The following is a 17609-nucleotide window of genomic DNA, read 5'->3' as shown; positions in this document are numbered from 1 at the left end:
TAGCCGACAGGTCAAATGACATAAAACCACACAGTGTCATTAGTCAACATGTCTGAAAATACATAGATAGAGTTCATCATCAAATGTATTAATTTAAAAGAAAAACAATTTTAAAATTATTATAAAATATACAAACCCAGCAAATAACTGCACCAGCTGAGCGGTTCTACAAATGTAGCACTATATAGTTGGGGCCAGTGATAGCTCAGTGGTTAAAGTACTGGACTAGTAAACAGAAGGTTGCCGGTTCAAGCCCCACCACCACCAAGTTGCCACTGTTGGGTCCCTGAGCAAGGCCCTTAACCCTCAATTGCTCATCATGTTCCGCTCATTGTGTAAGTCGCTTTGGATAAGAGCGTCTGCGTAATGCTGAAAATGTAAATGTTAATGTAAAATGTCTCAGCTAATCGACTCTAGTGAAGACCAAGAGTCACAATATTGCTTTAATAGACTATTTTTTATTCTTAAAATCCCAGCGTTTGTGTGTGAGGGTGGAGGGTGTGGTGTGAGGTGTGGTCTGGGGTTATGGGAGGGGTGGTCACTCCCAGTATAGCTTAAAAAAAAACTAGCTTATTACTGATTTGCATGTTGTGAAAGTATTGTTACCAATATTTCTAGCTAAAAAAAAATTGGGACAGTATAAAAAATGCAAACGCAGTGTTTCTTACATTTACATCGACTCTTATTTCATCTTATATAAACCCAAAATATTTTATGTTTCGTCTGGTCAACTTCATTTCAATACATACACATACAACACCCAACTCCCAACTCCTTTGTCCATCTTCACTGCAACCTTCACCCACCACAGTTTGATGCTTTACACCTCCACTTTCAACACCCAGCACCCAAGCCTGCTCTCTATCGTTCACCAGAGATCAAGTGAGGAGGGAACTGAGGAAAATGAAGGTGAGGAAGGCTGCAGGCCCTGATGGCATCCACCCCGGGCTTCTGAGACACTGGGCAGACCAGCTGTGTGGGATAGTCCAGGTCATCTTTAACCTAAGCCTGAAACAAGACTGCACATCCCATTGAGTTAAATGGATATAGACCAGTGGCACTGACCTCTCATCTGATGGACATGGAGCGACTTGTTTTGGACTATCTCCGCCCACTGGTTAAACCAGTGATGAATCTGTTACAGTTTGCCTACCAGCCAGGCATTGGGGTGGATGATCCAATCATCTACCTTCTTCGAAGATCCCTCTCTCATGTCGACAGGGCAGGAAGCACTGTGAGGATCATGTTCTTCGACCTATCTAGTGCATTCAACACCATCAGGCCCACTATACTGAGGAACAAGATGGAGAGTGCTGCGGTGGATCATCAACTCACCACATGGACAATGGACTATTTAACAAACAGACCACAGTATGTGCAGCTTAAGGACTGCGTTTCGGACACAATCCTCTGCAGCACTGGTGCTCCACAAGGGACAGTCCTGGCCCCATTCCTCTTCACCCTCTACACCTCGGACTTCACCTACAATACAACAACCTGTCACCTTCAGAGGTTCTCCGATGACTCGGCTGTTGTTGGCTACATCCTGGATGGAGAAGACAGCGAGTATAGGGAACTCACCAAGAACTTTGTAGACTGGTGTGGACACAATTACCTCGAGATCAACACCAGCAAGACAAAAAAGCTGCTGGTGGACTTTTGAAGGTCTAAACCACATCCACTGAAACCGGTGAGCATCCAGGGATGGAATATGGAGATCGTTAACTCCTATCTTAACTCCGGTCTTTTGGAATACAGGGGGCCCTTCTCAGCTCTTTTTATGACTCGGTGGTGGCATCAGCCATTTTCTATGGTGTTATCTGCTGGGGCAGCATCATGACAGCAGCAGACAGGAAGAAACTGGACAAACTGATCAGAAAGGCGAGTTCTGTCCTGGGCTGCACCCTGGACTTAGTGGAAGCAGTGGGGGAGAGAAGGATGATGGCCAAGCTTTCATCTTTAATGGAGAACACCGATCCCCCACTGCATGAGACTGTGGCAGCACTGGGCAGCTCCTTCAGCGACAGATACCGCAGCTCCTTTCTACCTTCTGCTGTCAGGCTATACAACCAGCACCGCCCCAAACGCAGATAATCATTTCTATCACAATAATTCACATGGTTTTTAATATTCTCTGAAGTGCAATAACTTCTTAAAATATGTGCAATACCTGCTGTACCGACTGTACTATCTGCAGTACATTTTAATACCTGTGCAATATTTGGTTAACTTTCCTAAAAATACTGTTTATATTTACATATTCTTACTTTTCTACTTTTTAATATATGTGTACATATGTGTACACACTTTGTATTTTTTATTTTTATATCCTTGAAAGCTGCTGTAACACTGCAAATTTCCCCCGTGGGATAATAAAAGGCTATTTTATCTTATCTTACATGCATTTTACTCCCCGTGTTTGCGTGGGTTTCCTCCGGGAGCTCCGGTTTCCTCCCACAGTCCAAAGACGTGCAAGTGAGGTGAATTGGAGATACAAAATTGTCCATGACTGTGTTCGATATAACCTTGTGAACTGATGAACCTTGTGTGATGAGTAACTACCGTTTCTGTCATGAATGTAACCACAGTGTAAAACATGACGTTAAAATCCTAATAAAACAAACTAAAACATGAATTTTAAGCCTACAACACATTCTAAAAAAAGTGTGAACAGGGCTAGTAATAAGGTAAAAATAAAAACTAAATAATGGCATGATTTATTAGCGGATTATAATCATGAATGGGCACAAATCATGTTCAGATGGAAGGAAGAAAATAGGTGGATTGTTAAGGTGGTTTTCAGGCTTAAAAGAACAATCTTTATATATTTTTTAAATAACCGAATCCGTTTGTACTAACAGCATTTACTTTTACTTTTAATATTTAAGTACATTTAATATCAGAAAATCACTTTTAATATTTAAGTACATTTTATATCAGAAAATCACTTAATATTTAAGTACATTTAATATCAGAAAATCACTTTTAATATTTAAGTACATATAATATCAGAAAATCACTTTTAATATTTAAGTACATTTTATATCAGAAAATCACTTAATATTTAAGTACATTTAATATCAGAAAATCACTTTTAATATTTAAGTACATTTTATATCAGAAAATCACTTTTAATATTTAAGTACATTTTATATCAGAAAATCACTTAATATTTAAGTACATTTAATATCAGAAAATCACTTTTAATATTTCTTAAGTACATTTAATATCAGAAAATCACTTTTAATATTTAAGTACATTTAATATCAGAAAATCACTTTTAATATTTAAGTACATTTAATATCAGAAAATCACTTAATATTTAAGTACATTTAATATCAGAAAATCACTTTTAATATTTAAGTACATTTTATATCAGAAAATCACTTAATATTTAAGTACATTTAATATCAGAAAATCACTTTTAATATTTAAGTACATATAATATCAGAAAATCACTTTTAATATTTAAGTACATTTTATATCAGAAAATCACTTAATATTTAAGTACATTTAATATCAGAAAATCACTTTTAATATTTAAGTACATTTTATATCAGAAAATCACTTTTAATATTTAAGTACATTTTATATCAGAAAATCACTTAATATTTAAGTACATTTAATATCAGAAAATCACTTTTAATATTTCTTAAGTACATTTAATATCAGAAAATCACTTTTAATATTTAAGTACATTTAATATCAGAAAATCACTTTTAATATTTAAGTACATTTAATATCAGAAAATCACTTAATATTTAAGTACATTTAATATCAGAAAATCACTTTTAATATTTAAGTACATTTAATATCAGAAAATCACTTTTAATATTTAAGTACATTTTATATCAGAAAATCACTTTTGATACTTAAGTACATTTTATATCAGAAAATCACTTTTAATATTTAAGTACATTTTATATCAGAAAATCACTTTTAATATTTCTTAAGTACATTTTATATCAGAAAATCACTTTTAATATTTAAGTACATTTTATATCAGAAAATCACTTTTAATATTTAAGTACATTTTATATCAGAAAATCACTTTTGATACTTAAGTACATTAAATATCAGATACTTTTAGACCTTTACTCAAGTAATCTTCTAACAGGTGACTTTTACTTCTATCAGAGTAAATTTAAAAGATACTTTTACTCAAGTATGGACTTCAGGTACTGTATACACCACTTGTTTCACTTGTGTACTGGACGTGTAAGGAATTGATGTGTGTGTGAAGGAATAGGGTTCATATTTACATTACACACACACACACACACACACACACACACACACACACACACACACGCAGTCTGTAAAAAATCCACAACATGAAGTCGATGCATTTTTAACATTTTATTAAAACATTTTCTTTAATGCCTCAATCATAACCAGGTTTTAATGAAGGGATCAGGGTCACTGCAGGTCACTGGACTTTCTACACCAAACTGGTCCTACTGTGTCTACAGTCTACAGTGTGGTTACAGTTTTATCAATGTGACCAAACCCCCGCCCCCCACTATGGGGACCAGTACTGTTTATACACTCGATTACCTCCAACTAAATGAAGTATTTATTTATTTCAGGTCAGTGGGATATCTCCACCACCCCTGTTGATCTGCCGAGGGCGACAGTGGCAGAGAAAAACTCTCCTAAAATTACAGGAAGGAACTTTGAGAGGAACCAGACTCGACAGGAACCTCCATCCTCCTCAGGTGACCTGGAGAAGCATTTAAATGAATTAAAATGAAACAATATTTATAGTCTTTTATTCTGCACACTGTTGTCACAAACTGATGATTGTTGTTACTTTGTGTTTTTAATCATTTAGGTCCCGGGTCAATGTGACCACTCCACCACCCCGCCACTATGGCGACCGATATTTATCTGTGCAATATTTTATTATTTTATATTTATGTTTTGTTTAGTTTAGTTTTTTTGTTTTTGCCAGAGCAGAGTGACCACTCCACCACTATGTACTCTGGGGGCCAATATTTTATTTTTCTGTACACAATTGTGGTAAAATTTATGTTTTTAATCATTTAGGTCCCGGGTCAATGTGACCACTCCACCACCCCGCCACTATGGCGACCAAATTTTATCTTTGCTCACAACATTTTAATTATTTTTGTGCTCTGTGGCCAATAGCAGAGTGACCACTCCACTACTTTGTGCTCTGGGGACCAATATTGAATTTTTTTGCACACAATTGTTGCACATGAATGTTTCCCCGAGCACTTTTGCACAGTGTTGTGACCACTTCACCACTTTTGTGCAGAATTGTTGCCAATTTTTAGCTCCACGTTTCCCGATATGTGGAGCAACATTTCTTTTGATTTAAAGCTTCTTGGTGAACCATCTTATCTTCCACCACTTTTTAGTTTTCCTCTCATTCTGAGCCTCCTTCTTTTTCTCTGCTTTCTTCCACTCCTTCTCTATTTCCTTCCACTCTTTCTCCTCCTGCTTCTTTCTTTCTTTCATTTCTGTCTCACTCATGTTCCTTAGCTGTTTTTGTTTCAGCTCCTGGAGCATCTTCTGCTTCAGAGCAGCCTGGTTCACCATCATGGAGACATGCAGCTCTTCATTAGTTTGAAGCTGCAGCTCTAGATAGGATCTCTCCATTTCCCTGTTTAGCTCCAGGTTCTTTTTCTCCTCTGACCATTTCTTCTCTTTTTTACTGATTAGGTTGAGGAACCACGACTTCTTCTTATTTCCTCCCTCAGTCTCCTTTTTTTTGGGTGTCGGCTCTGTCGCCCGCTCCTCTGCTCTCCTCTTCGACTTGTTCTCCAGTCGCCCCGATTCTAACCTGCTTTGTAGCTCCGTTTCTGTCTGGCCTTGCTTTTCTTTACGCAGTTGTGCTGCAGCTTGGAGATCATTGACCTGTTTAAGCAGCTCTTGGTTTTTCTTCTCTGCCTTTATTTTGTCGCCCACCATCCGAGTCCAGGCTGGTCCCAGCTTCTTTGTGATTTTCATCTGGGACTCTGGTTTTGGGTCTGGACTGAGGCGAGCCATGAGCTTCTCAATCTTTAGCCTTAATGACTTGATTAGCAGGAACTGATCACGCTGCTTTTTCTGTTCCTCTTGTTCAGCTTCTTTAATAGCTGGGTCCATCCCCTTTCTCAGGGTTTTTCTCACAGCCTTGTCCCTCTTCCTCTCAATGCCCATCAGCTCTTCTAATTCCTCTTTTTCAGTTTCAAGCTCTTGGATCTTTCTTGCCAAATCCTTATTCTCTTTCCTCATCATTTTTATCATTCTGTTCTTGTTCTGCTGCTTCGGAGGCCCACAAGTCATGTGCTCTCCCCAGTTTATTTTGGTCTCATCTATGATGTCCAGTGTGCACTGACCCTGCCCTATGTCCTTATTATACACCTGCATTGTGTTTTCCATATCCTCGATTTCTTCTCTCATTATTTCCATCATATCTCTCTCTGGAAGCTCACAAGTCGTGTTCTCTACCCAGTTAATCTTATTCTCATTGATGACTTCAGGTTTCCACTGACCCATCATATTGCTCTCTTTTTGCAGCTGCCTTTGAACCCAGTAGTCCGAGTGCTCTACCCTATCAATCTTGGTCTCATCGATGATGTCCAGTGTGCACTGACCCTGTCCTATGTCTTTATTAAACTCTTGTATTCTGTTTTCCATGTCCTCAATTTCTTTTGTCATGTTTTTCATGTCGTCTCCCCTGTCAGTCTCGATGATGTCCAGTGTGCGCTGACCCTGTCCTATATCTTCACCAGTCTCCTGCATCTGGCTTTCCAGTTCCTCAATCTCAATAACAATCATGTCCATCACATCTCTCTCTTTTCTCAGCTGCTTTTGAGCCCAGTAGTTCAGGTGCTCTCCCCAGTCAGGCTCCATGATTTCCAGTGCGCTCGTACCCGGTCCTGTTGGTCCCGTCACCTGTATTAGCTGCAGTAGAAGCGCTGAGTAGAATCTCACACCGAGGTCTGAGCTGCTGAAGTGAAGCGCCTGTATTTATACTCTCTCTCCAGTGACGTCACAATACCAACCGGTCCGCATCGTGACGTCATTTGGTTATAAGACGTCACTCGCGTTACCCAGGTATTGCAGACTGGCCCCACGTCGTCTCGAATCCAGCAACCGATGGACAGCATAAACAGGTGTCCCATCAACAATCACCGGAGGTGGAGGAGTCTCACCAGACATGGTCTCGTTCAGTGGACCTGTGACAACCGGTTTCAGGAGAGATACATGAAAAGAATTTGACATACGAGAATGCCCAGGTAAATCCCATTTATATGTGACATCATTAATACGTTTTAAAATTTTATATGGACCAATGTATTTGGGTGATAATTTTTTACTCCCCTCTGAGATCCTGAAGTCTCGTGTTGACAGCCACACCCGGTCTCCTGGTTGATAGGTGGGAGTATTTCCTGGATGGCGATCTGCTTGATTCTTTTGCCGTTGCAATACGGTTTCTATGCGTTGATGCGTCTGCTCCCATACCTCCTCACTACGCCTCATCCAGTCATCCACAGCGGGTACATCCGATGTAGTTCCACATCAAGGCATTACAGGAGGTTGATACTCTAGAAAACACTGAAAAGGAGTCATCCCTGTGGTAGAACTAGTTAGAGAGTTCTGAACAATCTCAGTCCATGGAAGAAAACGGGCCCAGTCTCTCGGATTCTCAAAACAATACAGTCTCAGAAATGTACCCAGTTCTTGATTCATCCTTTCACACTGTCCATTGGACTCTAGGTGATAACCTGAAGTCAGACTAATCGAAACACCTAATTGTTCAAAGAAGGCCGACCAAACTTGGGACGTGAATTGGGACCCTCTATCTGACAGAATCTCCTCAGGAAAACATAATTGAACAAGGCTTCAGCAGTCTGAAAAGCAGTGGATAAGGATGGAAAAGGTAAAAACCTCACCCCTCGTGAAAATCTGTCAATGATTGTGAGAATAGTAGTATATGACTGAGAAGGTGGGAGGTCAGTAATAAAGTCAATAGCTAAATGAGACCACGGACGTGCTGGAAACGGTAATGGTACCAATTTCCCAACGGGCAGTGTTTTAGGCGTCTTAGATTGCGAACAGACAGAACAAGATGATACGAACCTATGTACTGTATATCACTAAACATATTCTCCCACCAGTATCTATTAGCTAGAAGTTGTTGGGTACGAGTCTCACCAGGGTGACCAGATGAGATAGATGAATGGGCCCAGACAATAAGTCGATCACGATACGGACTAGGAACATACAGCTGATTAGGTGGGCATTGAGCAGGTATTTCAATCTCTTTTAACATTCCTTCAATTTCATCGTCGATTTCCCAACGAATAGAAGACACTACCACACCAGGTCGGAGTATAGTTTCAGATGAAGAGCTATGAGATGTTTCATCAACATACATTCGAGAACCTGGTGTGTATGAAACTGAAAGCGAGAAAAAAATAAGGACCAACGAGCTTGGCGAGGATCTAGTCGTTTTGCTGATTGCAAGTATTCCAAATTGTTATGATCTGTAAGGACTAAAAATGGATGATTAGCTCCCTCTAGCCAATGTCTCCATTCTTCGAATGCTAATTTCATGGCCAGAAGTTTCTCCATCTCCGATCCCATAATTTTGTTCTGTGGGTGTAAGTTTATGTGAATAAAATGCTATGGGATGTAATTTCGGGGGATTACCTTGCCTTTGTGAGAGAACTGCATCCACCTCTACTAGAAAAGGTTGACTAGGATTGGGATGTGCGAGTATAGGAGCTGAGGTGAAAGCCTGTTTGAGGCTCAGGAAAGCCTGTTCGGCTTCACAATACCATACGGGATTTTTAGTAGCGCCCTTAAGTCCGGGGAGCTGCCAAGCTACTAAAATTAGGGATAAAACGACAGTAGAAACTGGCAAATTCTAAGAACTTCTGCAGCTCTTTAACAGTTTTCGGAGTGGGCCAACTGACCACTGCATCTACCTTGTGATCATCCATGGTAATACCTGTGGGGCTTATTATATAACCAAGAAAGGTAGTAGAGGAAAGATGAAACTCACATTTCTCTCCTTTGATGTACAGCTGGTTCTCTAGTAGTCTAGAAAGAACTTGACGGCCATGAGAAATACTGTCAGAAAAAACAAGAATATCATCAATATAGGCTATGACAAACCGACCAATCATATCACGCAGAACATCATTGATGAATGCTTGGAAGACAGAAGGGGCGTTACTAATGCCAAGTTCAGGTTCACACTACACGACTGGATCTCTTGCACTCGGGAGTCCTTCAGTCGGTGTGTAATTCACACTACACGACTGATCGGTGATAGGGGGTTTCACACTACACGATCCATCACCAACTGGAATCGCAGGCGAGCTTCTCTGGTCTCCCTTTTTTTTTCTTGACGAGGGAGTTTAATGATACCACGTCCAAAAATGCACGTCAACAAGTAGCGAGAGATCAAAAATGTTTGTGGTCTGATGTGCAGCGTAAAATCAAAGAGGGAAAATTAATGAATCTGAGTGGATTTGGCAACACCAACAGTATATGGCTTGTTCTGTAGTAAGTTGGAGGTTAATTAATAATTTTGCAATGCAGTGTTGTGTTATGTTTTGTAGAGAACGATCAAGTCAGAAATACTGTAAAACGTGTGTGTGCCGGTGTATTCTGATATAAACTATATTAATTACGCCTTCCCTCCTGCGTTTCCCCTCACACCGTATCCTGCGTTCTCATTGGCTGTTCATTCCCAGTCGCACATCTGAGATCAGATATCTGGCGTGCTAGAAAACTCAATCCAGTCGCCGAGCGCTCGGCGAGCCGGTCGGGTCGAGTTGTAGGATAGTTCACACTTAGTGACTGAGAGCCGAGTTTTGATTGCCGAGTGAACGCCGAGTCGCTCCCGACCCGGAGAATCAAGCGCCGACCAGCCGCTGAGCGAAAATCAGGGCAGAAATCGTGTAGTGTGAACCAGGCATAAGGAAATGGCATGACTATACTCATAGTGCCCCCTAGTGGTGACAAAGGCAGTCTTCCATTTATCTCCTTCTCTTACACGAACCAGGTTGTAGGCACTTCTGAGGTCCAGCTTTGAAAAAATATTGGAATCCGAGGAAGGGGATATGGGTATTTTTTGGTAACCTGGTTTAAACCTCTGTAATCGATACACGGACGTAATCCCCCATCTTTCTGCAGGAGAAGCTGCAGGAGATGTGGATGGACGAATGAACCCTTGAGCCAGAGCTTCTTCGATGTATTCCTCCATGGCCCTTTCCTCGGCCTGGGTTAACGGATACACTCTGGATTTAGGAAGAGTAGCATTGTCCATAAGTTCAATAGCACAATCACAGTGTCTGTGAGGTGGTAGCTTAGTAGCATTATTTTTACTGAACACCTCCTTCAGGTCTAAATATTCTTGAGGAATTTCTATTTCTACAGCATTTTCAGGACAAACAAAATGTGGACCAAGAAAGCAATTGTTGATCAGACCAAGAGATAATGGGGTTATGTTTCTTCAGCCAGGGTAATCCTAATATGATTGAAAATTCAGATAAAGTCTATGACTAAAAAGTTAAAAAGTTCTTCATGAAGAGCACTGGTAGATACCTTAACCGGTTCTGTTATCAAAGAAATAGTTCCTGCTCCAACAGGGCCTCCATCCAGAGCAGAAACCTTCAATGTAGTCTTCAGGGGTTGAACACTGATGTCCAGCTGATTAACCACCTTCGTGTGTATAAAGTTTCCTTCCGCGCCGGAATCAATCAAGGCTGAGAAGACAGAAGAAGAACCTGGGCAGTAAATAGTGACAGGTAACAAGAAAGATTTCGAAACCAACCCCTTTGTGGGAACACTCACCACATTACCCAAGGTAGGTGCCTGAGGTCTGTGCGGGCGGGCCCGGCAGTCATGTAAGACGTGACCAGCACCACCACAGTACATGCACAGACCTCCATGTAATCGTCCACGTCTTTCTTCACAAGACAAACGAGAGGAGTCACACTGCATAAGTTCCATATTATCGTAGTCCTCTCGGAAAGGTGCACCGGCCGGGTAAGCTGTTGGACGAACAGGTGTTTGACCCTGTTGGGACCCACGATTAGAAGCTGAGGCAGTTCTTGTGGTTTTTCGTTCATGCGAGAGTTGATCCAGTCTCATAGCAAGCTTTGTTAAGCTATCTAGAGACAAACGGTCATCCTTACATGCTAGTTCAGTTCTTACTTTAGAACTCAGACCATTACGAAACATGACCAACAATGCTGGTTCATTCCAACCACTACTTGCTGCTACAGATCGTTCACCTTGCCGAATTTTAGCCAAAAATTCTCCACTAGTCTTTCCCTCATGAGGATGATCAAAAACAACACAAATTTGTTCAATACATTGCTCATAAGAACAACTCTGTAACTCAGACCAAACAGCTGTAGCCCAATCGAGTGCTTTACCAGTCATACGAGACACTACAAAAGCTATCCGTGCTATCCGTGCTTTATCAGAGCTCGGAGGAGAATTATTCAAGTAAATCGAGCACTGCAACAAAAAACCTTTACACAAATGAGGAGATCCATCAAATTTATCAGGCTTACTAACCGGAAAAACGCCCTCAGGTTGCGAGATAAGTGACGAAGGACTAGCTGCGGGTTCATTAGCAGTAAAAACATTCATAGTTTGTAACTGAGCAGACAACTGTTTCATACCTTCGATCACTTGGGCAAGTTGTTTTTGTTGTTCTCCCTGCTGTTGTGCCATACACTGCAAAAAATCACCTTCAGAAAACAAGAAAAATAAAAACAAATCAAGACAGAAGGTGCTTAAATCAAGCAAAATTATCTGCCAGTATAGTGAGAAAATTTATTTTAGCAAGATTTCTTAAAACAAGGGAAAAGATCTTGTGCTATAAATTATCTTATAATCTTAAAATTAGTAGGAAATTACTTGATTTAAGGCATTATGGCTAGATTTGAGTAAAACTCATTTGCTCTAATGTCATATTAATAATCCAAAAACTAGCATAATCAGCTAAACTAGCATATTAATCTTGTTTTAAGCATTTTCATAAAACCTTATTTGGTAAAAAAAAATCTTGAAATTAGATTTCTTGGACATATTTTTAGCTAAAATGGCTTAAAAATGTTCTTAAATTAACACTGTAAAGTTTAAATTAAGATCAACTCCAGAAAATAGTTCTCAAAATAAGAAATGAACAATTTAAAAACCCTCACATTGTTATAATTAACACTAAAAAAAATTATCTATAAAAACAGCAAAAGAAATATTGAAATGAGATGTAAATGCTTATATTAAGCAAAAAGAAAATCTGCCAATGGGGTACGCAAATGTTACTTAGTAAGACTTCTTAAAAATAAGCAATAATACATATAGGTTTTGGCACCACACTAAATGCCTTAAAACCGTCAGAAAATATGAAAATTAAAGCATTTTAATCATGACATAAGCATTAAAAATTCAGTTTCCATGCACAAAAGTCAGATATAGAGACTCGATACTATAATTAGTAATAATTATTAGTAATAATTTACTAATAAAGCAGTATTTAATCCAGAAATTATTTTAAATCACTTTTATTTCATCAAGTTTTTATTGCAAACATAATGCAAATTTCTAACTTTAATGAGAATGTATTGTAGCATCAAGCTAACAGTTTCGTCTGTTTGTGTTTTTTAACACGCTCTTAAACAAAGTTTCTAACAAACATTTAAGTAACATATTCCTCCAAAACGCATCTAATAAACCCATAATCTAAAATTAATCTCCTAAATGAAACTTCGTTGTTTTTTCCTCTTACAGAGAGAAGCACTCATGTTTACTCTGTGAGGCTTCGTCCCAAATCACGCCCCCTTCCCTATGTAGTGCACTTCGTAGGACATGACATGTTAGCGCTTCCACCCCAAACAGTGAAGTAGTGCACTATATAGGGAACAGGGAGTGATTTGAGACACTACATACGGACCTACTGTAAAGAGCAGATCTGTTACCTAATAAATTGCATTATCCAAGCATTCAGTGTTACCGCTCGCAATTTTAATTTAAATGTATCTTCTATGGTCCGACTACACTTGGTTATCAAACCTGAAAACAATTAAGAAAAATAAATGCTGACTTTAAAGTTAAGCTAGCTAGCTAAGTTAATCAGGTAAATTCTAACTTAAATGAACCTAGACAAGATTCTGAACAAGCACAATACTGGCCCACAAAACTCAACATTCAAACAGAAAATAGAAGTTATTAGCTCACCTGTAAGTGCTGCGGTGGAAATATCATCCAGGGTTTCTCCATTTCAGTAGTTTGTGGTCAGCACTTAGCAGCAGAAAAAGAAATGTCGGTTAGAAGAAAGTTCCGGCGGGAACTGAGGAGGAATCATCTCATGTTGTACAAGGGAGCAATTCATTTCATTAGGCAGCACGGTTTTGGTTAGCTGCTTGAATTGATCAAATGTGTTGCTTAGCTCTAAAACACTTAATACAATTAAACAAAAACAGCTCAACAATACCGGTGACATTAATGTAGATGCATCATCAAATTGCTTAATCTGAATAAATTCTTATCATGGGTATTATTGTAATACATATATTTTTTGTAAGTAGCTGCTCTCAGTAGGGTTGTAAATAAATTCAGTTGTTTAAAGCGGTTTCAGATTTCTTGTTTCTTGTACAACCCCAATTCCAATGAAGTTGGGACGTTGTGTAAAACATAAATAAAAACAGAATTCGATGATTTGCAAATCCTTTTCAACCCATATTCAATTGAATTCACTACAAAGACAAGATATTTAATGTTCAAACTGATAAACTTTATTGTTTTTTTTGTGTGCAAATATTCACTCATTTTGAATTTGATGCCTGCAACACGTTCCAAAGAAGTTGGGACAGGGGCAACAAAAGACTGGGAAAGTTGAGGAATGCTCAAAAAACTGCGTGAGCAAATAGTCCAACAGTTTAAGAATAACATTTCTCAACGTGCAATTGCAAGGAATTTAGGGATTTCATCATCTATGTTAGGGTGCCTGCGACGTCTGGTGAACATACCACCAGTTCCCAGCGTTGCAGGCGTTACAGAACAAAGAGCAGCGTGGCCTCAAATAGGAGGCCAGCTGATTAGGGCAACGACCTGCAGCTGTCAGCTCCCTATTTAAGGGGGCGTCGCCAGTCTGCAGGCGTCGCACCTTTGTTCTGTGTTTGTCACACGGCTGCTCTGCACCAGCCATTCCTTTTATCAGGGCAAGAACGGTTACCCCAGGCGCTTCCTAGAGCGGTTGGGTGTGTAAGCTGTAAGGCTGAGGTAACTAGGTTTTTTGTTTCACTGATTAGGGAGAGCCGGTGCGATTAGGTGCAGCCCTCGCTTGTTCCCCGCTTGCTAAGCTAGCAGAGGGTTAGCTTTGGACTAACAGCTTTGTTTTGTGTTTCCTTTTCAGTTGCCAGCGACACCAGCGGCCTCGTTCGGGATTTCCCGAATTGTCTTCTGTTTGAGTTTTGTTTATGTTGTACTGTATTTATATTATTTATTGTTAATAAATATTATTTTTTGCTCCGCACCTTTGGGTCCTACGCCTCTCTCATTATAACAATCTACAGTCCATAATATCATCAAAATATTCAGAGAATCTGGAGAAATCTGTGCAAGTAAGCGGCAAGGCCGAAAACCAACATTGAATGCCCGTGACCTTCGATCCCTCAGGCGGCACTGCATTAAAAACCGACATCATTCTGTAACGGATATTACCACATGGGCTCAGGAACACTTCAGAAAAACATCGTCAGTGAACACAGTTCGTCGCTCCATCTACAAGTGCAAGTTACAACCCTACCATGCAAAGCGAAAGCCATATATCAACAACACCCAGAAACGTCGCCGGCTTCTCTGGGCCCGAGCTCATCTGAGATGGACCGACGCAAAGTGGAAAAGTGTCCTGTGGTCTGACGATTCCACATTTCAAATTGCTTTTGGAAATCATGGACGTCGTGTCGTCCGGGCCAAAGAGGAAAAGGACTGTCCGGATTGTTATCAGCGCTAAGTTCAAAAGCCAGCATCTCTGATTGTACGGGGGGGGTGTTAGTGCCCATGGCATGGGTAACTTGCACGTCTGTGAAGGCACCATTAATGCTGAAAGGTACATACAGGTTTTGGAGCAACATGTGCTGCCATCCAAGCAACGTCTTTTTCAGGGACGCCCCTGCTTATTTCAGCAAGACGATGCCAAGCCACCTTCTGCACGTGTTACAACAGCGTGGCTTCGTAGTAAAAGAGTGCGGGTACTAGACTGGCCTGCCTGCAGTCCAGACCTGTCTCCCATTGAAAGTGTGTGGCGCATTATGAAGCGCAAAATGCGACAACGGAGACCCCGGACTGTTGAGCAACTGAAGTTGTACATCAAGCAAGAATGTGAAAGAATTCCACCTACAAAGCTTCAACAATTAGTGTCCTCAGTTCCCAAGCGCTTATTAAGTGTTGTTAAAAGGAAAGGTGATGTAACACAGTGGTAAACATGCCCCTGTCCCAACTTTTTTGGAACGTGTTGCAGGCATCAAATTCAAAATGAGTGAATATTTGCAAAAAACAATAAAGTTTATCTGTTTGAACATTAAATAATTTGTCTTTGTAGTGTATTCAATTGAATATGGGTTGAAAAGGATTTGCAAATCATCGTATTCTGTTTTTATTTATGTTTTACACAACGTCCCAACTAGCTCCAACCGATTGAGTAAATCCTTCAAAAAAAACTGTTGATGCTGTTTCAGGACTAAACCTTGTTTGCTAACTGCCGATTTGAGTTCATCAAAATCCGCCGTCTGCATAATGGCGAAGTATTCTGTAACGATACAGACTAATTCTAGACGCTCGCGGATTGCAATTTGATCAACTTTAATATATAAGGGCAAACCAAAAACCGTAGTCAAAACACAAGCGCGGAATAATCAACAAACCGAAATATCAAACCACGCTAGACAAAAGGGAAAACCGCAAAACAGAAAAATTTTCAAAGCCAAAAACACAATAACGAAAGTACAAAGGGATAAGCAAAATCGACGTCAAACAAAGCAAAAACAGCTCAATACACAATATAATCAAACAAGAAAACCACTCGGTATGCACTAAACAGGGGCAATACTTCGCGATAAGTTTGCCAAACAGGTGCGTATTTATACCGGAAGTACACTAAAACACAGGTGAGTCTGATCTCGCAATTCCACTGGGATTGGCTGGTGGAGTCACGTGACTAGCTGGTGTATTCTGGGAATTGGACTCCGTTGCAATGGTCGGGTCTGTAGCGTGATCAGAAAGTGTGACAGTTAATTAATAAAATAATGATAAAGAATAAAGAGATTTGAGATCTTGATAATGTTCTGAACATGAAATAGTTTTACTTATAGAGTCCCATAAATGAGAAATCGATCTGATACAAAGTGAAATATCATCTACAGCACAACATGATTCAGAAATCCTGCTGTTCATCACGCTTTAACATGAGATTGTGGCAGCATCAAACCTAAAGCTACAAATCTAACAAATGTCTATTTCTGTATCTTTATAGTCCAGCCAAAGTCTGTCAGCACTGAAAAAGTTTTTCTTACTTAACCAGTAAAAGGCAACAAATAGTTTGTAGCAGGATGGGGTTTTGGGTTTTGTGTTGATTTCACCTAACTTGCGGGCGGCACGGTGGCTTAGTGGGTAGCGCTGTCGCCTCACAGCAAGAAGGTCCTGGGTTCGAACCCCAGGTGGGGCGGTCCGGGTCCTTTCTGTGTGGAGTTTGCATGTTCTCCCCGTGTCTGCGTAGGTTTCCTCCCACAGTCCAAAGACATGCAAGTGAGGTGAACAGGATGGGGTTTTGGGTTTTGTGTTGATTTCACCTAACTTGCGGGCGGCACGGTGGCTTAGTGGGTAGCACTGTCGCCTCACAGCAAGAAGGTCCTGGGTTCGAACCCCAGGTGGGGCGGTCCGGGTCCTTTCTGTGTGGAGTTTGCATGTTCTCCCCGTGTCTGCGTAGGTTTCCTCCCACAATCCAAAGACATGCAAGTGAGGTGAACTGAAGATACTAAATTGTCCATGACTGTGCCTGATATAAACTTGTGAACTGATAAACCTTGTGTAATGAATAACGACCGTTCCTGTCATGAATGTAACCAAAGTGTAAAACATGACGTTAAAATCCTAATAAACAAACAAACAAACAAACACCTAACTTGCTCTCCAGCTGAGGATGATGTGTAGGTACTTTAAATTGCTGGGCGGTCCTTTCCCATGCTATAAGTATGGGCATTGGTTGACTACCGGTGGTGCACTTCCTGATGTTTCCTCTTCCGGGGCATCTGACGTCCGTGCCGGCGGCGTTCAGTATGGACAAATTCGGCTTTGTGTCTCCCGCTGAATCACTTTTTAATGATTAAAAGCCATGTGGGCTTGTGTTTGTAGTACCGGTGCTATGTTGCGGGTTCTCATTTTGTTTATATGATTGTTTCAATTTATTTAGATTTATGGTTTATTTTATTGGAGTACTGTTGTATGTGTATTTTCTATTTTTGTCTTGCTTGTGTGGTGTAAGGGGGCTGCCAGAGACTATGGACCCTATGCTTACCTCATTGAGAGAGAGAAGCGAGAGAGAGAAGTGTCCTTTACCTCTTGAGGTAGTA

The 17609-nt window shown here is 40.3% G+C and overlaps 1 protein-coding gene across 2 annotated transcripts; it reads right to left on the bottom strand.

The window, feature by feature from the left end:
* Window positions 1–4346: 4346 nt before the first annotated feature.
* On the bottom strand, window positions 4347–13416 carry LOC134309118 (golgin subfamily A member 6-like protein 22). Of its 2 annotated transcripts, XM_062990741.1 has the most exons (4): window positions 10822–10886; window positions 10573–10733; window positions 9023–9090; window positions 4347–7569 (listed from the first exon to the last, which is right to left on the bottom strand). In XM_062990741.1, exon 4 carries the CDS (start codon window positions 6862–6864, stop codon window positions 5341–5343), a length of 1524 nt encoding a protein of 507 aa, XP_062846811.1. In that variant the 5' UTR covers window positions 6865–7569; window positions 9023–9090; window positions 10573–10733; window positions 10822–10886; the 3' UTR covers window positions 4347–5340. The 2 variants fall into 2 exon arrangements, with proteins under 2 accessions (XP_062846811.1, XP_062846812.1); XM_062990742.1 differs by lacking the exons at window positions 9023–9090; window positions 10573–10733; window positions 10822–10886 and adding exons at window positions 11661–11729; window positions 13219–13416.
* Window positions 13417–17609: the final 4193 nt, after the last annotated feature.

The sequence above is a fragment of the Trichomycterus rosablanca genome, unplaced genomic scaffold (assembly GCF_030014385.1).
Source record: "Trichomycterus rosablanca isolate fTriRos1 unplaced genomic scaffold, fTriRos1.hap1 scaffold_99, whole genome shotgun sequence".
In the NCBI taxonomy this organism is placed as follows: Eukaryota; Metazoa; Chordata; class Actinopteri; order Siluriformes; family Trichomycteridae; genus Trichomycterus; species Trichomycterus rosablanca.
This window is presented reverse-complemented; position numbering and strand designations above follow the sequence as displayed.